This window comes from Thamnophis sirtalis, unplaced genomic scaffold (assembly GCF_051295495.1).
Source record: "Thamnophis sirtalis isolate CommonGarterSnake01/CBP01778 unplaced genomic scaffold, rThaSir2_p1.2 scaffold_4, whole genome shotgun sequence".
NCBI lineage: Eukaryota > Metazoa > Chordata > Lepidosauria > Squamata > Natricidae > Thamnophis > Thamnophis sirtalis.
The window spans coordinates 120,971,877-120,997,688 of NW_028261384.1; the positions used below are offsets into that span (position 1 = coordinate 120,971,877).

A 25,812-nucleotide genomic window follows, 5' to 3' on the forward strand; every position below is an offset into this window, starting at 1 on the left:
TATAGCTTAATACCTTTATTAGTTAAATTAAAAACAAACACATGAGTAATATTAATAATAATAAAAAGCAAGGACGGGAATACTGTTTCACAGTGCCATTCCAATTACAGGGGCTTCTGAAATTTGCAGACATTGGCCTGGAAAATTAGAAAAGAGCAATGTTAAGCCTTTATTGATCACAAAAAAGAATATACTGTATTTTTCAAAATATAAGATGCACCCTTTCCCCTCAAAAACAGGGTGAAAATCAGGGCGTGTCCTATACACAGAATACAGCATTTTTTGCCTCTTCACCAAAATGGCCGTTCATAGCCTTATGGAGGCTTCCAGTAAGCTCCTGGGGGGTGGGGAGGGCAGAAATGAGCAAAAAACGGGCAGTTTTTTGCCCCCCGAACTCCCAGAAGCACTCTATAAGCCTCCATAAGGCTATGCATGTAATTTTTTGACAAAAAAACGGGCCCGTTTTCATGAAAAATGGGCCGTTTTTTGCTCATTTTTGCCCCCCCCCGAGCACTCTGCAAGCCCCCCCCCCCCGGCTATTTATGCTTTTTTAAGGAAAAAAAACAGGACCGTTTTCATGAAAACGGGCTGTTTTGGGGAGGTTTGCAGAGGGCAAAAACTTTTTTTTTCCTTTTGGAAAGCTCTTTAACCGATTGATGAAAATTACATTGATCAAGTGCTGTGCCAGCAGAAACACTTACCTATCTACTGTATTTCTCTCTCTCTCTCTCCCTCTACCTACCTACCTACCTACCTACCCACCTACCCACACTCTCTCCCCCCCCACCTACCTACTGTATTTCTCTCTATCCCTCTACCTACCTACCCCCTCTCTCTATCCCTTTACCTACCTACCTACCTACCTACTCTCTCTCTCCCTACCTACCTACTGTATTTCTCTCTCTTTCTCTCCCTCTATCTCCCTACCTACTTTTAAAAAAAATTGCCTCTTCAAAACCTTGGTGCGTCTTATACTCCAGTGTGTCTTATACTTTGAAAGATACAGTAACTGCTTCTGAACGTTTCCATCAGTAGGCATTGATTATCTCTATGACTGAAACTTTTTTAGCAATCCAAAAGGATTTGTGCTTGAAATAAAATAAAATAAATAAAAAAAACTTCGCTTTGGGTTTTGCTGATATAGAAATGGCTATTAATTATACAAAAGTAAAAGTTGAGACTGTCATGTTATTATTCTATTGCACTAAAAAGAGTCAGAAGCTAATGCTTTTTTCTCCTTTATCCTAATTTCTCTCTCCCCCACTTCTCCATTGTTTTCATTTTCATTTGCATATTATATTTTGATGTAAGTGTGTAAAGTAAGAACAGATTTTTAAAAAACCCCATTCTCCTTTAACCTATGAGAAACAAGCTAGTTTTGTTTCCGATGGAAGCTTTCCAACTGTAATTTGGATCCAGATGCTTCCAATTTGAGAATAAATCCACCAATTATAGTGGATCAAATTAGTGACGACTAACAGATTTAATTATTTCTGTTCTAAGCATGACCAATTCTAGGTACACAACTGTCTCTCTTTTTGTGCCCTGTTCTTTTTATTTTATTTTTATACTTTATTCCATTTTTCATGCAAATTAAATAAAGCGGCTACATGAATACATGAAAATTCTAAATGTACAGATTTCTGGTTTGCTAATGTGAGCAACCATGGGGAATGAAATGTCTTCTGTAACTCAGCACATAATGGTTTTATAATCCATCAAATGCTAAACTGGGAATTGTGCTTTATTAGAACTTGCAAATCCAGGCATTGTATTGTCAAGCTATTAATACAGCACTCAGAAACTATGTCTTGATTAAGAATATGTTTAACTATTAAGCTAGTCACTATATGTGGCAAATAATCTAGGAAGGTAGTATAAGAATAAATCACTTAGTCTCTTCTCTGCTGCTGGTAAGCAAGGTAAACTCTACTTTATAGTAGAAAGGAAACACAGGGCAGTCTTTTCCAGAACAATTAGCCCTCAAAGTGCTAGATCACTTCTCATTAAAAAGTAAAAATATTATATTCGTTAGCAAATTATGAAGTTAGCAATTTTTCTGGCTTTGAGTAAGAAACTATATACTTCTCTGTAGTTATTTGTTACCATTCATAACCCTTATTTGTCTTTCTGCTAAGACTTTAATGCTTAACTCATAAATGTAGACGCTGGATTGGGATTCTATAATCGAACAGAATATTCATGTTATATCCTATTTTTATGGGGAGGGGCTTACACAAAGGTGAATTTCCAGATGATGAATAACAATTTGCATCACTCCCTGCCAGTTGGAATTCTGATCCAATTACATTTCATAATTTAGATAAACTTTCTCTGTACCGAGTAGAAACTTGACTAAATACTTACCATAATAAAAGCATCTACTTGCTTAGCAGAAATACCATATATTTTTCCAAGGTCCTGGACCTATAAAAAGAAAAAAAAAATGATACAATAAGGCAGTCTTGGTGAACCTTTTTTGGCACTGAGTGCCAAAACAGGAGCACTAGAAACTGGAAGAGGAGCTCCCAAGCGTGCATGGGTGGGAGTGCCGGAAACCGGAAGAGTAGCTCCCCAGTGTACATATGCATGCCGGAAAACTGAGCTTCTGGTTTCCTGCATGCGCCAGCCACCTGGTCTTTGTTTCTGGCGTCCATGTGCACAAGGATACCAGCTCTCTAGCGCACATGCACGCACCGGAATCCGGGAGATCAACAGGCGATGGCTGGTGTGCCCAGAGAGATGGCTCTGCATGCCACTTCCAGCACATGTGCCATATGTTTGCCATCACGGCAATAAGGATTAGCCCATCATTTAGAGTAGGCAAAAATATTAACTATGATCCACAGAACTCTCCCTAATACAGATAGTCCACAACTGAGCCCAAAATTCCCATCGCCAAGGCTATTGGTTAAATGAGTTTTGCCTCATTTATATACTCTTTTTGCCAGAGTGGTTAAGCAAATCACTGCAGTTGTTAAGTGAATCCAGCTTCCACCATTGACTTGGCTTGTTGGAAGCCAGCTACAAAGTTTACAAATAGTGATAACATGACCCTGCAACTATCAAAATACATCAATTGCCAAGCACATGAATTTTGGTCTCATGATCATAAGGATGCTGCAACCGCTGCAAGTGTGAAAACCTGTGATAAGTCTTTTTTTAAAAATGCCATTACAACTTCAAGCAGTCACTAAATGAATGGTTGTAAGTTGAGGATAACCTGTATAGTGCCACCAAAATAATCAAGTTGTGGTAGAATATTGTCTTTGCTTGTTGCAGTGAAAGTTCAATAAAAGGATATAAATTACCGTATTTTTCACTCCATAAGATGCACTTTTTTTTGTCTCCCAAAAGTGGGTGGAAATGTCTGTGTCTTATGGAGTGAATATTGCTGAAGTCCCGCCCACCTCCACCCTTCCACTTTTTGGCCTCCGCACCCCCCAGTCTTTGGCCTCAGAAAACGGGATGCGCAGAGGCCAAAAATGAGGCACATGGAGGCCGAAAACGGGAATGTGTCTTGTGGCCAGGTGCATCTTATAGTGCGAAAAATATGGTATACTAGAGGTTAACGTATCTATCACCTATCTTCAGTGCAACACTTCCATGCCCTTCGTGGAGGGAGGAGGAATTGGGAAGGATTACAAAACACCCAGATTTGCAAAGAAAGATTGCAAGCATTTAAAATAAACCAATAGCAGTACTGTTATTATTGGAGCATAAAGTACAATACCATGAGGATTTTGAATCTGGATTATCTAAATTTTGAAGAATTTCCAGCAGCCTATCTACAAATAATAGCCCTGTTGGGCATCCCATGCTTAAACAGATGTCACCTTTATGAGTTCTATGCCCCAAACAAAGCTGGCACACAATGGCTGCAATACACGATTAATGGAATTGGATTGTTATTATTTACAAAAAGCGTGGAGCTCAGGTGATAAAAAGTTGCTTATCTCGGGTGAGAAATTAGGGGGTCAGGAATATGTCCGAAATAAACTCTACCCTCTGAGACCACCAACCTTCTGAAAAGATCCATAATTTTCTCTCCAGTTCACAATGAGCTCTGCTTTCTTCTTGCCAATGTAGTGTAGACCCATAAGATCCTTCATGGAACCCGAGTTCAAGAGGGACAGGAGTTTAGTCTTGGCAAGATCTTGATTGATCTCCTCTTCACATTTGGAAGGAGCCTTGTTTTCAGAGTCGAGGTCTAGAATCTGAAGAACAAACACAAAAAGAAAGTGACCAACATGACTACCTTTTAAAATCAACCCCCACCTCCTATTAATATTGACAAGAATCATGGCAAAGAAATGATTGTCTAAGCTATGAGATCTGCTCAGAGCTTTCTCCCAAAGGACAGATTATCTGCTGATCCTATTCTGACCTAGGCTTCCCCAAAAAGCACGAGGCAGAGTCCTGGTCCCGACAAAACCCATTTTATTAAACGAATATGAATCCCTCTCATTCACATTGAGCAAGGTCTGAGAAACAGTCTTTCAAATGAATATTTATGATTACAGACCTTATCTATCTTGCTGCCATATAAATATTTTCCCAATGAGGTGCTGGGCAAGGAAAGACTGGCCACAGAGTCTCTTGAGATTTACGGACAGACCTTCACACTCCGGAAACGAATCTAACAACTGACCGAACTAATTGTTTCCTGCAAAAGCCCTCTCCCCTTTCACTCTTCTTTTATGTCCTATGGGAGGGGCCGATTACCTTCCACCTGTGATTTTACTCCCAAGTCTACCCTGATTTCTGAGTTGTTCTTTTCTTCTGGCAGCTCTGCCCATGTGCACACTGGGAACAGGCTCTAGCTGTTCCTCTGCCTCACTGCTGTCTAGCTCCGAAGGCATCTGATCACTGTCAGACGGCCCTGGCCCCATCTCTGCTCCTGACGCAGAGCCCTCATCTGAGCCTTCCCAGCCTCCAGGACTGGCCCATGTTCCTCCCCAACTCCTCACTGTCCGACTCTGCTGCCAGCTCTGCTAGCCGTTGGCAGGCCACAACAGATACCATCAATTTGATTGCATCAGAGTACACTGTGAAATCAAACGCAGGATCTCAAAACCGAGAATCAAGGCTCACAAAGTAATTGTTGATTCAGTCTGCGCTGGAGTAATTCCCTCCAGAAAACAATGGGAGGGTTTGGGAAACACCTGGCAAAGGGACTCACAGACAAAAGGATGCACATTTATACATTTCAGGAAAGGAGAAAGATAGTCAAGATGCATACTGTAGGTAAATTATGTATACCTATTAGCTATCAGGGGTTATATATGATCTATGCCTAAATATTCATAATTAGCAAGTCTCAATTTACCTCCCTACCCACCCACTGTTAATTATCCTCAAGAATTATTGTCTTAATAAAAAGAAACATATCAGCTACATTCATGTAGCAATTGTGATAAAGCATACCTCAAAAAAAAATTCAAGTTTTCCCCAGCTAGGACACATTCAAGTTTTTATCTTGCTAACATGCTCCCACTCCTCCCAAATTGTCCTTTCCTCATTAACTGTTAGGTATCTGTGTTGATCTTCATTGGTTGCAGAATTAGTGACCAACCTCTACTTCTTCTGCCTGGTGGCTCCCTGTACATCGAAGCCATGACAAGACGCAGAAGCACTACCAGGTTTGAGAAGTCTCTGGACAAAGCTATTTCTCAGGGCTGCTTGTCCATTGCCATAATCATCTTTGTTGCTCTTTTCTGCACTCTTTTTTGAGTCTAAACCTTTTTCTTACATTGTGGCATCAAAAACTGGGTGCAGTATTCCAAGTGTGGGCTTACCAAGGCATTAAAAAGTGATATTCATGTTATCTTGATTCAATCCCTCTGTTAATGCAGTCTAGAAGTGTTTTGGGGTTTTTTGGCAGCTGCAGCACTGCCGGCTCATATTTAAGTGATTGTCCACTAGGATTCCAAGATCCCTCTCACAGTTACTACTATTGAGCCAGGTGCCAGCTATACTGTACCCTGTGCATTTGGGTTTTCTTGCCTAAATGCAGAACCTTATTTTTTTCACCACTGAATTTCATTTTGTTAGATGAGGCCCATTACTGAAGTCTCTCAAGATCCTTCTGTATCTTAAGACTATCTTCTGGAGTGTTGGCTATTCCTGGCAGCTTGGTGTCATCTGCAAATTCGGTGAGTTCCTCATCTATGGAGAACTTAAGTTTCTAATTGACAGGTTGAAATGGCTCCTTCCCAGGAGATACCTCTGTTCTGGTATATTTGTAAGTTATCTTAAAAACTGTGATACATACAGTAAATTGGCTGGAGAAAAATTCTCTACTCTTCCTGTTCTTCACCAAAATGAAGCCAAAACCAATTTACCCACCTTTTTCTTTCTGCCTTTGTTCTTCTGTTTCTTAATGACACTCTCCTCTTCTTGCTGATTATTGACAGGTATATGCACTGGAGAGGAAAATAAAGCAAATAAAGCAAACACAGGAGAAAAAGGAAGGCCTGACTTCATAAACCTTCCCAACCTTCTCACCTTGTTGGAGAGGCAGTACTGTGGCCTGTTTTCGAGGTTTTGAAGCTTGGGGGAAAGGCGTACCCTTGTTCTCCAGAGTTTGGGCTTCTATTTTTAACTGTTTTTCTTGAACGCTCTGGAAGAAGCAGGGGCAAAATAAGTGCTAATTTAAGGTATAGGTGGGGAAAAGGGAAAAAAATCATGATGTCTCTTTGGAAAAGAAAAGACTATTACTGGACTAATAGTTCAAACATAATCTTATGGCAGTCAATCATCACCTCTATTGTTATGCCTCAGAAGTGGCATAGAATTTATTTAACAGCGGATACCGTATCTCCTTGGGGTTACCTGCTCCATCTACGGTAAATACCTCCCTTTTTAATTTCTCTCTTTACCATTCCATTAAAATAGAACTGGGCCCATGCATCTCTGGTTCATTGGCCTCCATTTTATCCTTCCTCCAAGTCTCCACTCTATTAACCTTTTGCTTCTAAGTGCTTCCCTCCTTTATTGCTTATTGTGAACATGAATAGTACTATATGGTTACTTTTTCTGAATGTGTGAACTGGACAGGATCAACACAGCAGAAATCAGATTATTCAGTGTTTATTTTTTTACCACATTGAAGTATAACATCTGCCATTCCCACAACACTGAATCATTCTGGAAGGAATTCTGGGTCTCATTAAAACAATCAGTGGAATAATTTGCTCCAGAAGTTGTGAATGCTCCAACACTGGAAGTTTTTAAGAAGAGATTGGCTAAGCAGGGGGTTGGGACTAGAAGACCTCCAAGGTCCCTTCCAACTCTCTTATTCTATTCTATTCTATTCTATTCTATTCTATTCTATTCTATTCTATTCTATTCATAAGCTTCCAAGAAAGAAGAACTTCCATCATAACGGGATAGACAGATACTGCAATAACTTGCTCAGGATCAAAGCAGAGCAAATATTTAATCTTTTAAAAAATACCGTATTTTTCGGAGTATGAGACACACTGTAGTTTTTTGGGAGGAAAATAGGAAAAAAATATTTTGCCTACCAGGTATTCATCTGGCTAGCGTCCTTAGTTTGGTCAGCTTCAGCACATAAGTTTGCTGGTTTTGAGCGTGCACGCACGTGCTTTTTATCCCCTAGTTGGGGATAAAAAGCAGCTTCTAAAGCATAGCTAATCGTAGGAGAGAAACAATGAGAAAAGTAAGCAAAGCATGGAAGATCGCTTCACGCATTAGGGCTGAAAAAAAGCTTCGAAAAAGCTACATTTGGAGTATAAGATGCACCCAAATTTTCAGCCTCTTTTTGGGAGGAAAAGACCGTTGGCTTACCTGAATGGTCGTTCTCTGGGCACTGCGAGGAGAGTCCAAGCATGGGTTAACACAGTCTATCTGCCCTTGGACTGAGTAAGTTTTTTCTTTGACCATGCCTCCCTTTGCCTCCTTAATTTCAGTTTAAAAACGAAGAAGCAACCATACAGGAGTCCCACTCACGGTCAACAGCAGTCAAAGTCCTGTACCCTTGAGAAGAGCCTGGGCGGGTTTGGACTCTCCTCGCAGCGCCCAGAGCATGACCGTTCAGGTAAGCCAACAGTCTTTCTCCAGTGTGCTGCTTGGAGAGTCCAAGCATGGGACATACCCAAGCTATTGTGTCCCAGGGTGGGTAGTTACCGAAGTCTCCTGAGCCTCTGCAACCTTCTGCAGAATTCTTCTTCCAAAGGAGGCTTCGGCTGAGGCAAAGGTGTCGATTTTGTAGTTCTTGATAAATGCAGTGGGAGAGGCCCACGTGGCCGCTCTGCAAATGTCGATAATGGATGCCAGGGTCGCCCATGCTGCTGAAGTAGCTGCGCTCCTGGTTGAATGAGCGGTCACACGGCTTGGAGCGGTCTTGCCCTGATGCTTGTAAGCCAGTTTGATGCAGGCACATAACCAACGGCTGATGGTATGAGAAGATGCCCTGCGGCCCAGTGACCCAGGGTGGAATGACACAAAGAAGGATTCGGAGCGTTGGAACTCCCTAGTCCTCTTTATATAAATGCTTACAGCACGTCTCACATCCAGCTTATGCCAACTGCATTCCCTAGGGTGAGAAGGCTTAAAGTTAGGAAGAATCACTTCCTGAGCTCTATGAAATTGAGTGTTGACCTTAGGGATAAATGTGTGGTCAAGTCTCAATATGACTCTGTCAGTATGTACAAGGCACAGGTCTTCCCTGACGGAGAGAGCCGCCAGTTCAGACACCCGTCGAGCTGATGTAATGGCCATCAGGAAGGCCGTCTTAATAGTCAAATGATGGAGACTCGTTGTTCAAATGGGCTCGAATGGGGCTCCAGTTAAGGCTCGCAGGGCAAATGGTAAGTTCCAGGACGGGTAACAGTGAATCGCCAGGGGGCTGATATTCACCACGCCCTTCAGGAAGCTTTTGACCTGCAGATGCTGACTCAGCGGGCAAGAAGAGCCTCTAGTAAGAATGGTGGACAAGACCGCAACTTGACGGAGCATGTGAGGTGCTAATCCCTTGTCCAGACCCTCCTGCAGAAAGTCCAGAAGTTGAGGGACTGTAGCAGAAATGTCTTTTGATACCTTTAGTCTCACACCAGGTGGAAAATGCGACCCAGTTCGTATCGTATATCCTAGTGGTGGAAGGTCTCCTGGATGCTAGGATGGTTTGTATAACCTTGTCAGAAATGTTCTGCTCCCTCAGGAGTTCCCCCTCAAGTGCCAGACGGCTAACTGCAGCCACTGGGGGTCCGGGTGACTGACGGCCTCTTGGCTGAGGATTTGATCCTGAGGAATCCTCCATGGTTTCCTGATGGAGAGACTGACAAGGTCTGCATACCAGGACCTCCTGGGCCAGAATGGTGCCACCAGGAGGATCTCTGCTCTCTCCGCCAGTAATTTGGACGTCACTTGCGGAATGAGAGGCAGAGGGGGAAATGCGTATAACAGTTCTGGGGGCCACCTGCACCTCAGTGCATTTGTCCCCTCCATCCATGGAGAATGATAACGGGAAAAGAATCGTAGTAGTTGTGTGTTGGTGTGTGTGGCAAATAGGTCTACTTGCGGTTTGCTGAATCTCCGCACGATCTGTTTGAACAGGTCTGGATGTAGACGCCACTCCAAGTGGTTGATCTGCTGCCGACTCAGCCAGTCTGCTTCCTGATTGCTGGTTCCGGAAATGTGGCCCGCTCTGATAGAGGCTAGATGATGTTCTGCCCACCTGCCCAGGGACTCTGCCTCTGTCATGAGGCTCCTGGAATGGGTGCTGCCTTGCCTGTTTATGTGAGCTTTTGTTGCTACATTTTCCGTCAGTAATAAAACATGTCGGCCCACAATCAGTGTCGCAAATCATCGTAGAGCGAGGCGTGCTGCCCTCAGTTCTAGCCAGTTTATGCTGTGGGCGGCTTCCTTCAGAGACCATTGGCCTTGGGCGAGCTGGCCCTGACAGTGTGCTCCCCATCCCTGAAGGCTGGCGTCTGTAGTCACCACGACCCTTTTGGGTTCCTTGAACAGGCACCCCTTTTCGTCTGCCATCGTCCTCATCCAGGCTAGAGATCAAATTACCTTCTGTGGAGGTCGCGCTCGCCTGGAGGAATTGCTGGTCTTCGTTCATTGCATTGGGAGGAACCACTGTAGTTCCCTGGTATGAAGACGTGCCCAGGGAACCACCTTCAGACAAGAAATCATGATGCCCAGGAATTGGGATAGTCTGATGATCAGCACCAACCTGGACTGACGGCATTGACGCACTGTTCTCCTGAGATTTGCAGTCAATCCGGAGACAGGAACACCTGGCAGGAGACCCAGTTGATGATGGTGCCCAGGTGCTGGATGCGTGTGGTTGGCTTGAGATGGCTCTTCTCCAGGTTCACCGAGAAGCCGTGTCGTTGCAGCGTCCGAATAGTCACCTGAACGTCTTGTCGTGCCTGGCCTGGATTTGCGGAGTGGATAATGATGTCGTCTAGATAGCATTCTGGACGGATCGGACGGTTCCGGAGGTGGGCGGATCTTTGTGAAGGTACTGGGTCCAGATGAGAGGCTGAAGGGAAGAGCCCTGTATTGGTAGTGCCTCCCATCGTAATAGAATCTCAGGAACCTCCTGTGGGCAGCATGGATGGGGACATGCAGGTAGGCCTCCTTTAGATCTATAGATGTCAGTAGATCTCCCTGTCTTATGCAATCCAGGATAGAGTGGAGGGATTGCATCTTAAACCTTTTGTAAGCCAGATGCTGATTCAGGCTTTTCAGGTCCAAGATGGCCCTTCACCCCCCAAAATTCTTCGGTACCAGGAACAATATGGAATAGAATCCCTACCTCTCCTGCTCTGTTGGCACGGGTTTTATGGCCTCTATCTGGAGGATCTCCTCCTGCATGAGCCCCCTCTTTACCGGATTCTTCGGGGTCGGGCAATGAATGAACTTCCTTTGGGGAAAGGACAGGAACTCTAGGACCAGGCCCTTCCTGAATGTATTGAGGACCTCTGAGTCTGAGGTAATCTCCCACTTGTCGGTGTATAATTGAAGCCGACCTCCTATGGGAGGGACCCTGTGATGGTCACTTGCCCCTATGGAATTGGTGGGAGTTGTTGTTGCCCCTGCGAAATGGCTTCCAAAAGGAATGCTGTTGCTGCCTGCTACGTGGCCCGAAGGAGTTCCTATCCTGATTCCTATCGCCCCCTTGGTTGTAGTATCTTTGGTATGAAGAGGAGGTGGATGCCTGGGCAGCATCCTGGCCTCGAAAGGACTGCTTCCGAAAAGAACCTGAGCTCTTACGCTCGTTCTTCTTCAGGGTGGCCGGAAGAATCTTACATTTCTCCTTTGTTTCAATGACAAATTTGTCCAGAGCCTCCCCAAACAACTGTCCCCTTTGAAGGGAGTGGAAGCCAACTTCCACTTTGCCTTCATGTCTGCCTACCAGTGGTGAAGCCACAGGAGGCTGCGATAGGTTATGTTGGACGCCAATGCCCTGGAGGCAAATTTTGCTGCATTCAGCGAGGCATCCACTGAGTACAGCCCTAATGATTTTGCTGAGGTCTTGTCGCCACCGGGATTCCCAGAGGGAGGCCTGGACCTAAGTTGTCTCAGCCAGAGCAAAGTTGCTCTGGTGAAAAAGGACGCTGAGGTGGATGCCCGGATGGCCCAGGCGGCCGCCTGAGGTGTCTTATGACACGTCTTCTCTGACCTTTTGTCTTCGGCTTTGAGGCCTTCCAGAAGGTTAGCTGGCAGGTTTGAATTAGAGGTCAAAGAGACCACCGGGGCATCCTCCTCGGGCAACTTCAATACATCTTCCATCCTGCTCTTCACAGAGTAAAGGGATTTATCCCCTCTGCTAGGATTGGTTAAAGTACCGGGCTGAACTACGTCCATAAATAGATCTGGAACAGGAATTAATTCTTGAGTGGGGGACGTCTCCTTGAATAGACCTTTTTTGGGGTCTTTGGAGGAAGAAGCCGGTACGTTAGTGTTCTTAGGAGTAGAACCTAGCTTAGTGGCCGCCTTGGCCTTGTGGAGTATGGATTTAAATAAGGAGCGCTTGAATAGACTGGTGAAAGCCGGCTTATCAGGAGGAAGATCTTCATCCTCCGATAGTTCGAATTCCTCAGGCTCCTCATCCTCCCAGGCCGAATCCACCGTGGCCACTGAGGTGCCTGGAGAGGCTGGGGCCTGGGTAGCGGTGGCTGCAGAGGACTGCTTAGCCTTAGAGGACCCGGGCTTATGGGCCTTTTTCTGCCTAATGCCCTCCGCTATGCCTTGGGAGATGGCTATGGAGATCACCTCCCTCATTTCTGTGGATAAGGCGGGGCTCTTATCTTCCTTTGGGTGATGCCTGCTTGAAGCCATCCAATTCCTATGCCTGCCTGAACTGGTCCCTTCTTCCGCAGGAAGAATACCTTGTAAGGATTCCAGTTCCTCCCTGAGGGTTCCCTCGAATCCTCCTCCCCTATGGACAGGGACCTACTGTCCCGAATGGAGGGGGAGTCTCTTCCCCCACCATGATCAGAGGGGGGGGCCCAGGTGGAAGATCCCCTTGCTCAGGGGGGGGATCGCGGCCTATGGGCGTGCAGGGCCTTTGCCTCTGTGGGCTTGAGATGGCGGGAACTCCCTCTGGCCTTGTCAATGGTCCCTGAGGGCTCCGGGGAAGACATCCTGGTGGTGCCCTTTCCCCCCTTGGGAGGTGGGTCCAGCCTACTGCGTTTGTTGGAGGGCCCTGCCTGCACCTCCAAACTGTCATCAGCCATGCTGCCCATAGGCCCCGAATGGGTGAAAGGACTCTCGGAACTTGCAGTAAACAGGCACCAGGCGCTAGCCGGCCAGCTCAAGTGTGCCGCAGATCTTCTGTGAAGGAGAGGGCCGCCCGAAGGACAGATCCCTTTCTCCAACCGCTCTCGGGTCCCCAAGTGTTGGAAAACGGGAAGGCAGGACTAGCCGGTGCCCCAGACTAGGCCCTGCACCTCCCAGCGGTAATCTGCGGCTGAGAGGTAAGTTTGAAATTGACTTTCTCCTTTTCTGGCCCCAGACGTGCTCCACAGGGCTCCCTTGCAAGTTGGAGCTAAGAAAATGGCGGCCGCTGCGTGCGCAGCCTCTGCCCGCTAAAATGCCAGTCAAGGAAGAGAAAGCATGCGAACAACCTAAAATGGACACCGCTGTTGCCGGGCAGGAAAGGGAGCACAGCAGCTGCCGGACAAGCAATTCACACATTCCGACCCAGCTTGTGATCAGCGGGGAAGAAAATGGCCCAGCAAACCTCTCAGCGAACAATAATATCAACTTTGTAGGTTTCTGTCCTGTTAAGGTAAAATTCTATACGATGGTAAGGTAATTAATTCTTGGTGAGACCAATCTATCTGCACTTGGACTGAAGAGCTCCCCTAATTAGTCCTAACAGGTGCCTGAGTTTTTAAACTAAAATTAAGGAGGCAAAGGGAAGCCTGGTCAAAGAAAAAACTCACTCAGTCCAGGGGCAGATAGACTGTGTTAACCCATGCTTGGACTCTCCAAGCAGTGCACTGGAGAAAAGTGTTTTATACTCTGAAAAATACGGTAGCTTATTGGTCAAGGCTAATGGGAGATTCAATCCTATCTTCAATCACTGGTTTACAGCTAACAAGATATAGATGAGAGGATGGATGAGGAAGATATCATAATATATTCCACTAGGCTGTTGGGACCAATACATTTACATTCTATCTTTCTCAGAGGAAAGTCTTTGTAGCTGGCAAAGAGGTGAAGATGACAAAAGAAAGAAAAGAGCAATTATCAGACGAAATGCTTAGGGTTTCATATATTTCCATAAAATGAATCCATTTGTGATTCGCATACAGGCTTTGAAGACAATATACATTTCTTTTAAAAAGCTTCAACTCAGCAGAAATATTCCTATGTGTATAAAACAGGAAATAAGTGCCTTAGTTATTTTGCTCAATTTTCAGCATGGGTGAATTTTATTTTTAAAAATAGATAAAAGCCCGGCGTTCTTCTAAAAATCTGAGTGGTTAATGAGGGCTAATTTTTTAATCAATTAAGCACTTTTTAACCAATTAATCCAATCATCCAACTATACATTGCATTCCTATTACAATGATGCCTTGGTACTCATCACTAATTGGTTCCAGGAAACACAATGAGTACCAAAAACGATGAGTACCAGATTTTTCCCATAAGGAATAATGTAGAGAGTCACAAGGCAACCAACACCGAAAAGTTCTAGCTTGTGCATTGAATACCAAATTCGATGAGTTTCAAAGCAGTTGAGTACCAAGGTATCATTTTGCTTATTTTCACCAAATCACCAAAACAGAGCAATGGAAACACAAAAGACAGACCTTCAGTTCACAGCGTGTCTCATACAAGAGTTTCAGAATATTCAGGCGTTCCTTGCGTGGTGTGTCAAGGAGAGGTATCGTACAGCTCAAAGCCTTTTCTTTCTCTAGGGCCTCTAATCGTAGCATTCGTTCAGCCAAAATGGGATTAAGATTCTCAAGAGGCAACAAACAACTGGTACAAAAAAAAAAAGATCAATTCCGTGTCAGATTCTTTCTCTCTCTTCCAACACCCCAGCCAGAGCAACAATCCCTTCTCGATTTGGCATTTGGGAAACGGCTTGGCTCTGTGGAATAAAGAACCGGACTGCACCCAAATCTACCAAATACTTGATGACTCACCTGAGCGGCTTCTCTTCGGATGGTCCTGGCTGTTCCTCTTGTAGGCAAGGTCTTTTGGCCTCAGGGCTTCCATCACTTAAGTCCGGACATGGCCTCTTGCCATCTGTGGAAGAAGAAGATTAGCTATCTTGGTCCAACAGTCATGGTTTAATGGTAATTTTCAATTTACAACCCTTCGTTTAATGGGTGTTCAAAGTTACAATGGCACCAAAAAAAGTGACTCATGACTGTTTTTCACACGACTGTTGCAGCGTCTTCCCTGGTCCCGTGATCAAAATGTGGATGCTCCGCAGTATGAGATCGCCTTTTGCGACCTTCTTACAAGCAGAGTCAATGGGGAAACCAGATTCATTTAACGTCCCTATTACTAACTTGAGAATTGTAGTAATTCGCTTCACAGCTGTGGCAGGAAAGGTGGTAAAATGGGGCAAAAACTCACGAACTCTTTCTGCTTACCAATAGAAATTTTTGGGCTCAACTGTGGTCATAAGTCGAGGTCATTAACGGTATTCAGTCAATTCAATTCCTGCCATTGCATGATAGGCGGATCCATAAAACTAATCACCAAGGCTTGGTTTGTACAATTCTGTAGGCTAAAACTGGCTGACTCTTTTGTGACTCAGAACATTGTCAGAACATAGCCATTCATTTTATCTGATATAAAAATAAAATACTCAAAACCTGTCTCTTCTCTATTGTCCAACTCCATTGTCGCTTTTAGGAAAAGGAACCTTATATCTTACATTATGATTTTGCCCTTTATGTTGTACATTATCCAAAACCATTCCCTCATGTGTCAAAATAAAAAGAGCATTAAAACAGGCCAACAAACTGAATTTGTAAAAGGCAACTTCCTTTTTAAAAAATTTGTTGTTTGGAAACTATAAGATCAGGTAAGATGGAAAAATTGCCAGGAAAGTGTTCTCAGCTGTAGTCTCCAATATAATAGTCTATTGTTCCACAAGCACCTTGGCATATAGTCATGTTGGTCACATGACCCCAGAAGCATCTTTGGACAAGGTAGACTCCCTTGGCTAAGAAACAGAGATGAGCACCTACCCCTTAAGAGTCAGACAAGACTGAGCTGGGGAAAGCTTTACCTTTACGGTCCCACAAGCTGTAGTAGCAGAAGCAGAACCCAGCTAAGGATGTAAAGATATAACCATATAAAGTCTCATTAATCTCATGAACTAATAACATTAATAATTAATGTTATTGCAAAAAAAGCAGTTAGATTACAGAGTCCTGGAACCTGGATAAGTATACTCTAGCTCAAAAGTGCCCAACCATGGCATCTTTAAGCCTTGTAGACATCAACTCCTATGCTGGCTGAGGAATTCTGTGAATTCAACAAGTCTTAAAGATGTCAAGGTTGGGCACCCCTGTGCCAGCGTATTTATTTGCAAATAGATGAAAGCAGTAGTAAAGGGGATTTTTTTGTAGCTTAGGGGGTCCTTGGTGCTGTCTGGCCTTGCTTGTTTTCTTGCAGACATTTCATTACCCAAACTAGGTTACATCATCAGTGCAAGAAAGGAATGTAGTTTGCTGTCAGTTTATATTCTATTACCTGTCAGTGTTGGTGGGGGTGAGCTTAGAGATTCTTTGGTTGGGCTGTTGGCTCTTTGATAATTTCTTGGGAGTATTGATTGGGGTACAACCAAAGAATCTCTAAGACCACCCCCACCAACACTGATTGGCAAGCATGTAGAATATAAACAGACAGCAAACAGCATTCCTTACTGGCACTGATGATGTAACCTAGTTTGGGTAATGAAATGTCTGCAAGAAAAAAAGCAACTCAGAGAGCCACAAGATCCCCCTCAGGATCATCTGAGCCCCTTTTTTCACAAAGTCCTTAACAAATGAACTAATAACTCTCTCGTTATCTGGAAAGAATTGTTTGACTGCAGTGGGTAACAAATAAGTGAATTTGGAATATGGGCCTTCATTTGCCATGTTTTGGAAGATCCTTTCTTTCCACGATTTAGAAAATTTCTAAGGATACTTCTCTGTCATGGAAGGAAAATAAGGCAATATTTTACTTAATGTCTGAAACGCACTATAATTTCATAGGTTGGGCCCTTAATTCCCCACCAACTCTCTATACAGAAAATCCCAGTGTTTACTCAGAAAGAAGGAAGTGGAACTCCGGTTTTCTGGCCTTTCTGCAGCCAGAAAAGTGAAATACTTGGGAGGGTGACTTCCTTGTCAGAATGTTTAGAAAAAGATCCACATTTATTATGTAGATTATGATTAAGGAGCTCCTTGAGAAATGAAGATAAAAGGGCAAAAAAATTTCATGGATCCCAGTTTTCAACACATCCCATCTATCAGATAGGAACCTACAAAATACAGATTAAGACATAAGAATAATACAGATTATTATTTCAAAGAGAAATATTTGAAATAATTTTCAGATCTCAGGGAACTGTCAGATGTTTATGGTGGCATAAATATCACCAGAAAATATAAAAATTTAACAATGAAAATATGCTTCTAACCCACACGGGTCCACATTTTATAACATTTACAACAACAAATCAGCAGCTGAATGCAATGTGTAAACATTCCATCACCATGATTGCTAGCATTGTGCTGTGCACGGAAGTTGAAATATATATATATCAGCATAAATATAACAAATGTAACAAAAAAGGCAACAGTAAAAAATATTGGGTTTCTGTCTGGATGGTCTCTTGTGACGAGCCTAATGACAGAGAGTGGAAGTGTGACCTTCCTCCCATACTTGGGCATACCAGGGGTTGTGACTTTAAGTATATACCTCCCACCCTGGCTGGCTGATAAGGAGTCGTTCTCTGTAGCTCAAATGGTTAACTCCCTGCCTGGGAGGCAATGGAGCACAGGTTCGATTCCCAAACTTGGGTATGGCTAGCTGATGAGAGCTAAATAGCTTGAAATAGATCTATACTAGTCTCCCTTTATTTATTTATCAGCATAAATATAACATATATATATATATATATATATATGTGTGTGTGTGTGTGTGTGTGTGTGTGTGTGTGTGTGTGTGTGTGTGTATGTGTATATATATATACAATCGAAATAGAAAAACACCCACATAGCATGAACAGGCGTGACGACACCTCCCGCCTGCCAGCCCTTTGGAAACCCGCCCTCATTAACAAACGAATCCCAAACATGAAGAATGAGACCAGGCCCACACTCACAATAGCCACACAGAATACTACCAAAAAACATCCACAAAGAAAACAACCAAAAACACAAACTGATGAGGAGGCACGACCCAGAACCAGAAGCCAAACTGCTAAAGCACAATCAGCCTCTTCAAAACCCCTCCTACCCTCACAGGAAACACAACCTCCCAAACAATCAGAACAGAACACCCTTCCACCAAATATTGACACACTTCCACCTAATCAAGACACACCCAAGCCCCCATTCAATCAGTTTTAATCCCCTACTGGCAGTTAAAACTTAATCCCCTACTGGCAGTTAAAATTTAATCCCCTACCAGCAGTTATAAGGGACAAACAGCCAAGATCCCACACTACTCCTGGAAACACCAACCTGAAGTAGTCAGCAGCAGCCTGAAGATGACGAATGTGACTTCGTCGAAACGTCGCAAAGACATATCCAATTCTACGCGGGAGAAAACCCGAACAACTAGAGACCTACATATATATATATATATATATATATATATATATATATATATATATATATATATATATATATATATATATATATATATATATATACATACATACATACATACATACATACATACATACATACATACATACATACATACATATATATATATATATATATATATATATTCAATTACAATCTGCGGCAGAACTCCTAGTGACCTCTCAATTCTGACTGAGAAATGCTAAGGCTGAAGAAATTAAGTCAGCCCTCCTCCCTTTTCATGAACTCACCTGAGAGAGATTTCTCTGCTTCTGGATGGTTATGCGGACTTTCAGTTTCCTCAGGCTTTGCTGGTTTCCAACTACCTACATAAGGTTTAAATCCCATTAACTTTTTTTGTCCCTGAACCTTTGGAAACATCTTCTTTACTACATCCATTAAAAGCTTGCGTAAGCTGTTTCTCAGCTTGGAGATATGTAGACTTCAGCTCCCAGAATTGCCCAGCCAGCATGGCTGGTCTAGATCTTGGGAAAATGTTCTAGAATGTAGGTGCCATGATGAAGACGTACACTACACTCCTATCACTTGCCTAGGCTTTCTGGGAAGAGCAATTAACACCAATATTTTCTGATTTAATTTAATCATGGAAAGTTTTTGCTTGGTGCCTTCCGAACTGTCAAACTTCCAGAATTCCCAATGCTTTCCCCCAAAGCCCAGACCTCATAATTTCTTACCAGTTTGTGGTAGGACTTTCTGGGTGAAGGGTTTATTTACAATTTGTCTGGACTTCGCAGCAAAGTTGAGGCTCGTCAGGGTGTCAAAGTAATACCTCATTTCTGGAGCGATATTTGCAATAATCAAGCTGTGGGCACTGCCTCCCAGAGAGTCCTAGAGGAAAGAGAGATTCCGGATGAAAGATCTTTCTCTGATGCCAACTCCTTCCGATCCCAGGGAGAGAAAAAAAGAACCCCAATTACCTGCAGCAATCGGGTCAGCTTGCTGTCTCTATAGGGAACCCGAGGCAAACCCTGATTAAGGGCATCAACCACCTTGCTGAGCACAAAGAGGGAGCTGTTGATGGCTCCACTCTCTTTCAGGCGTAGGCCTTGGTTGCCTGTTCGTCGATTGTCCTCAGAGCCTGCTAAGTCGATGAGGCACAGCTTCGCAGTCTGGTGAGAATATGTGGGCAAGTCCCGGATACGGTTCACTAGAACCAGCAATACAGAATGACTGCGGCTGGAGCGCTGATTCAACTGAGTTGATGCCACTGTTCGCTTTCTGCTCGCGGGCAGAAAATGGCTTTCAAAGTCTGCAACGCTAGTGATCTCTTTCTGGGTCAGGTCTGGCACCAGGATGTTGTGGTTACGATCCTCTCGGATAGGCAGGTCTCGGAGGGAGGGCGTAAGAAGGTCCAAAACCTGAGAAATGGAGGAAAAATGGATGGTGGATTTGGAATTTCACACACGCCCCTCAACTGCTTGTTTATTTTCCTCCCAGATAAGCTGATGCATTCCAGCAAGAACATTTTCCCAAAGTGTGTAATCTGGGCACTGATTTTTAAGTTGTTTAAAAAAAAAAACTTTTTCAAATCTCGTTCCTCAAATGCCAGTGTCCTTAATCAATTCTACATTGGTTTTTCATTTTTCTCTTAAGATACTCATTTCAGTCTTCAGTCAAATGAGGCTTTTTCCTGCCTATTATACTTCAGGTATAAGAGGCTTTTTTCTTCTTAACACTCTCTGTTAAATTTCTGTTGTTGCCATGAGAACCATGATCCTTCAGCAATAGCCATTAGAGCTGGGCTGAGGATAGCTGGAATCCAGCAAAATCTTGAGAACTACAAACTCCCACACTTTCTTCTCTCCAGTCTTTTCTTCACATGGGTCAGACATAGAAAAGTAGGAACCCAGAGAGAATTCAAAAGCATTATGAATTTATTTCCTGCTACCTCTTCACAGAATTCTCATCTAGTGACGGTCAAGGCAAATTGGCACCAGGTAAGAGTTAACAGATTACAAGGGGGAGCTGTTCTTAGATCTCTTATGGAGCATAGTGATTCTAAACTGATGGTGCATTTGTCACTGCCCTCAGGCTCAGCCAACCCCATCTAAGACAGTCCTACACGTTTTATCTCTCTTATCCTTTCATCTCTTTCACTCTCTGTAGCCATTAGCGTTCTTTTGCCTTCCTCTAGTCCAGGAGTGTCAAACTCGCGTTGGCACAGCAGGATCATGTGACATTGCAGGACTCCCCCCCCCTTTGCTAAACCAGGCGTGGCCAGCGCCTGACACATGGGCCGGGAGTTTGACAGCCGTGTGTTACTCCTTAAGCTTGTGGGTTTTTTCATTTCTCCTATGCAAGTGCTCCCTTGCCATCTGCTCTTTCCAAATAGTCATGCCTCAGTTCTTCATCAATCTTTGGAACTGAAATAATTCCAGCAAGGGACAATATAGAATATCAGGGGGCATCAAAGCATAGAGACGTCTCTGAGGGAGCCATGGAACAGCGGGAAGTGATAAGGGATAAATGCTGCACCACCAGTCAGTTAGGCCAGGGTAGGCCCTGTAGTCTTTATGGTGTACTTCAGTATTAGTGGTCAACCTCAGGAACTTTAAGTTGTGTGGACTTCAACTCCCAGAATTCCTCAACCAGCCATACTGATTGGGGAATTCTGGGAATGGAAGTCCACACACAGCTTAAAGTTGCTGAGATTGAGCAATATGGTCTACTTTAATTAAGATTTTGGCTTAAATTCAAAATCTTTCTTCAAAAGGTCAAACTGAGATTTCCGATAAGAGGTATCTATTAGGTTCTTATGGTTCTCTGAGCTTGACTGTTTTCTTGCAGACATTTTTTATGAGTATAGCTAGCATCATCAATTTCTAAACGTGATAAATGTCATTCTGTTGCAGCTGATTGAGGCTTTCGCCACAAAGCTCAAGAAAAACGGGATGTGAGACCACGAAGGTGCAAGAGAGACAGGTTTATTGATGCATCGAATTCAGCGTGTTCACACACCAAAATCTGAACTCCTGGGCTCCACCCAGGACATTGGTTTTTATACCTTGATTCAAACTTGATTATTTGAAGGCGTTACTATAAGGCGTTTTCATACAAAAAGTAAAGCCCCTTATTAAAACAGAGAAATATCTTTTGAAAAAATACAAAAGTAGTTAATAGGAAAATTACAAAAAGAGAAGTTCCAATATATTTCAAATAGTACAAACAGTTTTATGCAATTTCATCCTTGCACTATCTTACACCCACGGTTGGCTCCCTGTGCCCTTCCTTGTACAGCATCTTGCCACACTGTTCCATTAAGATTTGTAACACTTATGAGGAAGTAAGAAATCAAAGTGAATCAAAGTGCCATATTAAGCATACAACATTGATTTATGCTGTAGAAGGTGAGGTCTCATACCCTTAGAAAACATTGGGGTATTTACCTGTTCTCCCCCTCCTGCCTCAATTCAACCCCAAGGTACACATATACTCTTCCATGAGAGATATCCATCCCTAGGGGGGCAGTGGCTCAGTAGATTAAAGATGCTGGATTTGTCAATCAGAAAAGTTCAGCTCTTTGTACTCCAGCAGTTTAAGCCCTACCACCATGTGATGGAAATGAGCTCCCGTCACTCGCCTCAGCTTCTGCCAACCTAGCAGTTCGAAAGCATGCAAAATGCAAGTAGATATATAAGGACCAGTCTGGTGGGAAGCTAATGGCACTTTGTGTGATAGAAATAAATCAACTGGTGTTGGTCTTGCCCAAATGCAAGGCAAAAATCAGTGGAGGAAAAAGGCCTGGATGACCGCAACATTAGCCATTGTGTGAGTTAATTAGTTTGCTCCCTGGATAGTGCGTGAGTGTGAACTGAACAATCTAGTAATCTTACGCAGCAAACTATTCTGTAATAACATTGTAGACTCCCTGGCTCTCAATGTACAAGCACCAAATAATAAATAAATATCTATTCCTAAGTTTACTTCCTGGGGGAGGGAGAGATAGGCAAAGTTATTAGAAAAGAATAGAAATGCGAGGAATATCAGAAATTATGTCTGAATGCCTAACTCCACTTCATCTGCACTCTGACTCCCCCTGCCCCTTGCTTCAGTTCCCATCACTTGTTCAAATAACCTTGAATGAAAGTAGAAAGGATTGTCCAGCTCTTCCTATACCAATTAGTAAACAAGAGGTAGTGTGTTTATATTCAACACATTTCCATTAAAAGGAGTATAAATCCTAAGTGCAGCATGAAAAGAAATCAAAGCCCACATCGCATCCATCAACGGAATCACTTGCTCTGATCAACTGGCCATGCTACCTCCGTCAGATCTGACTTTTTATTCCCATGTTTTAAATCCCCCTCTTCCCAGAAAAATCCTGTCATTCTGCGCCATTATACTTAGCGGGCTCAATTTCCCCTTTGTACAATTGGGTAAACAATGCATTTTTACCTTTTCTTGATAGATTTCCAGGTAGGACATAGAGACAGAGTATCGGCATTTATCTTCTGAAGCTTCCCTTGTCATCTGCAAAACATCTCGAACAGCTCGAGGGATCACTCCTGGCTGATCTGGATTTCCCAACATAGTGTGTGTCTTGCCTATGATTTGGCAGGAGACAAGATGAGAACGGTATGGCATCATCATCATCTCCTTTTAGCCCAATTTCCCACCCCCCAAGATGCTATGGTTTCATTTGGTTTCTTTGCAGCACTGCCTTATATTCACCTGCTCCAGTTGGTCCATAAGCCAATATGCTAGCATTCTGCCCCTTCAGCAGATGGTGTAAAACAGGCTTAACTGACCCCGTGTAGACATCCCATTGGGTGGCTGTCTCACCATAAAACGCATCAAACCTGGTGGAGAACGGGTGAATGTGAAAGGAAGGCAGGACAGAGTCTTACTGGCTCCTCTGAATTTTTTTCTTTAGCTGTCTTGAAAAATGGAACAGCAAATCCAGATATAAAGTTTGTTTTAATACAAAAGTATATAATCTGTTTACAATTCCCATACTCCTCTGCAATTAGAAATACTTGCTGACGTTTAATGCAAGGCATAAATTACCCACCTTCATATATTAATACAATTATCTATCTCATGTGTTTATTCTTATGTGGCTCTTGGACTCCTTTCCCTTGCAGCTTTGAACCACAACAGATTACTAACATGTTATTATTTATATAAAGTCACCCAATTGGATTTCATTTCTAAGGCAGAACTAGAACTTGATGTCTCCTGGTATCTTAACCACTAGATCAAACTGATTTTGTCCATACAATGCATCGGAGTAGTTATTCCCATAATATGTGCATGTAAAGAGACTAATAATAAAACGTAGCATTACCCAGAAGTAAAAGCATCTGTCATTGCTCATGCAGCAGAGTTGAACCCCTGTCAAAAATTAGGCACACTAAGAGTCATTCAAATTTATTGAACCCACTGCCCAACTTACTTGTATTTCACAGACTCCATCTCATTTTTCCAGTTGAGGATTTCCAAAGAGTGGGAGTCCACACGTCGTACACATGAAGCTTCTTGATCTTGTCCAGTCCCCACAGCTGGACGTAGTCGTACACAAACCTGTACTTGCTCTGAGACATTATCAGAGCGGTGGAAGTCAGCCCTGCTTAATCGTTGTTGAGTTGCCATGAGGACCTGTGAGGGGAAAAAAATATAGGATTGAACAAATGTATTAGCCAATGTATATATTACAATAAGGGAAGTGGTGGCTCAATGGCTAATTAGCTGAGCTGGTCGATCAAAAAGGTCAGCAGTTTGAATCCCCAGCACCGTGTAATAGAGTGAGCTCCCGTTACTTGTCCCAGCTTCTGCCAACCTATCCTCCGCGAGCTGCGCTGGCTACCTGTCGATCTCCGGGTGCGCTTCAAGGTGCTACTTACCACTCATAAAGCCCTTCATGGTAGTGGATCTGCGTACTTGAGAGACCGCCTCCTGCTAATTACCTCCTTGCGACCAATAAGATCGCATAGATTAGGCCTCCTCCGAGTTCCATCTGCCAGTCAGTGTCGACTGGCAACCACACAGAGGAGAGCCTTTTCAGTAGTAGCTCCGACCCTTTGGAACGATCTTCCCGTGGAGATTCGTACCCTCACCACTGTCCAGACCTTCCGCACAGCCCTTAAGACCTGGCTATCCTGTCAGGCCTGGGGATAAAGACCACAATCTGTCCCCACCCGGATGATGAATGAATGTTGTGTACTATTTTACTCTCATGTATTGTTTTATGTTTATTGTTTTGTACCCCCCCTCCCTATTTTATGTAAGCCGCCCTGAGTCCCCTCAGGGAAAAGGGTGGCCTATAAATGTTAATAAAATCTAAATCTAAAATCTAAATCTAGTAGTTTGAAAGCAAGTAAAAATGCAAGTAGAAAAAATAGGAACCACCTTTGGTAGGAAGGTAACAGCATTCTGTGCGCATTCAGCATTTAGTCAAGCTGCCACACTCAAATCATCTTCAACTCAACACCATGGCACAACTGGTTTTTTTAGAACAGTGGCCCTCAGCCTTTTGGGCACCAAGGATCGGATTTCCATGGAGAGGTTTTTCCATGGACTAGAGGGGGGCATAGTTTTGCATGCTGGCTTGATCCCATGGATGGGGCTTCACTTGTTTGTGTGGCTTTGTTTCTGGCATGCCGCATCCCATTACCAGTTCACGGACTAGGGATTGGGCAGCCCCTGATTTTAGAATACATGAAAATTCAATAAACAGCAAACTTTACTGGTTGCAATGCATGTTTATTTGCTCTTTCATACATGGGCACACACTCACTCATCCACCCTTACCCACTCATCCACCCTTAGCAATCAAGGAAAATGGAACATGCATTTCGGGAAAAAAAATCGACAGGCGATCAATCTTGCATGAAGCTACTTAATGAAATTTAAGGAACTGACTTTATTTTGGGACGCAAAAAACCCTCTGATGTCTGATCAAAGCCCTATTTTGCAAGGAGGCTTTTGATGGGACTTGGATTTCTTTGTAAGCATCTAAAATGGGATTTACTTCCAAATGCCAATTTCAAAAAAAATTAAGTGTCCCATCCACACATTGCACTCACCCGTTACCAAGTCCAAACTCCTCCGCCCTGTGTATAAATCGAATCCCAAATCTCCGTTTTAATTTGGCGCTTAACCTGCCCCGTAACGGGAAGCTGACCAATGGGAGAAAAGAAAAGAAACGAGCGTTTGCCACCTGCGCACGCGCATCGCTCTCTCGAGTGTGACCAGCCATAGAGCCGTAGGAAGGGGGTGGGGGAAGGAAACTAGAACGGAAATGTGCGCATGCGCATTGGAACAAAAAGCCGTTTGGGAGACGTATACGTATGCGCAGTAAAACAACGATAAATTCGGGACGGAAATACTACGTAGGGCGTGGGAGGCATGTCACGTAAACTCATTCTTAATAAACATCTATTTGACATTGAACGAATTTTCCAGATTCCCTTTTTTGTGTATTGCGATTAGAAACCTTAAAAAACCGATCTCTCTTCTATTGGGACATGATTTC

At 43.5% G+C, this 25,812-nt stretch overlaps 1 protein-coding gene across 3 annotated transcripts; it reads right to left on the bottom strand.

The window, feature by feature from the left end:
- KIF22 (kinesin family member 22) lies at positions 1 to 25,494 on the bottom strand. 3 transcript variants are annotated; one of them, XM_087714018.1, is made up of 14 exons: positions 25,364 to 25,494; positions 23,734 to 23,936; positions 23,010 to 23,137; positions 22,734 to 22,882; positions 19,256 to 19,696; positions 19,013 to 19,166; positions 18,569 to 18,643; positions 14,643 to 14,745; positions 14,304 to 14,475; positions 6,508 to 6,622; positions 6,349 to 6,425; positions 4,023 to 4,217; positions 2,368 to 2,427; positions 1 to 137 (listed from the first exon to the last, which is right to left on the bottom strand). In XM_087714018.1, the coding sequence occupies exons 2-14, from the start codon at positions 23,928 to 23,930 to the stop codon at positions 105 to 107; spliced, it is 1,899 nt and encodes a 632-aa protein (XP_087570144.1). In that variant the 5' UTR covers positions 23,931 to 23,936; positions 25,364 to 25,494; the 3' UTR covers positions 1 to 104. The 3 variants fall into 3 exon arrangements, with proteins under 3 accessions (XP_087570144.1, XP_087570143.1, XP_087570145.1); XM_087714017.1 differs by lacking the exon at positions 25,364 to 25,494 and adding an exon at positions 24,182 to 24,216; XM_087714019.1 differs by lacking the exons at positions 18,569 to 18,643; positions 25,364 to 25,494 and adding an exon at positions 24,182 to 24,216.
- Positions 25,495 to 25,812: the final 318 nt, after the last annotated feature.

Excerpts from the sequence above, each read along its gene's own strand:
- KIF22 (XM_087714018.1), bottom strand. The coding sequence starts at position 23,930 with ATGGCAACTCAACAACGATTAAGCAGGGCTGACTTCCACCGCTCTGAT. Across the intron at positions 23,138-23,733 it reads ATGGAGTCTGTGAAATACAA|GTTTGATGCGTTTTATGGTG; the intron begins GTAAGTTGGGCA and ends GTTCTCCACCAG. Across the intron at positions 19,697-22,733 it reads TGGAAATCTATCAAGAAAAG|GTTTTGGACCTTCTTACGCC; the intron begins GTAAAAATGCAT and ends TCCATTTCTCAG.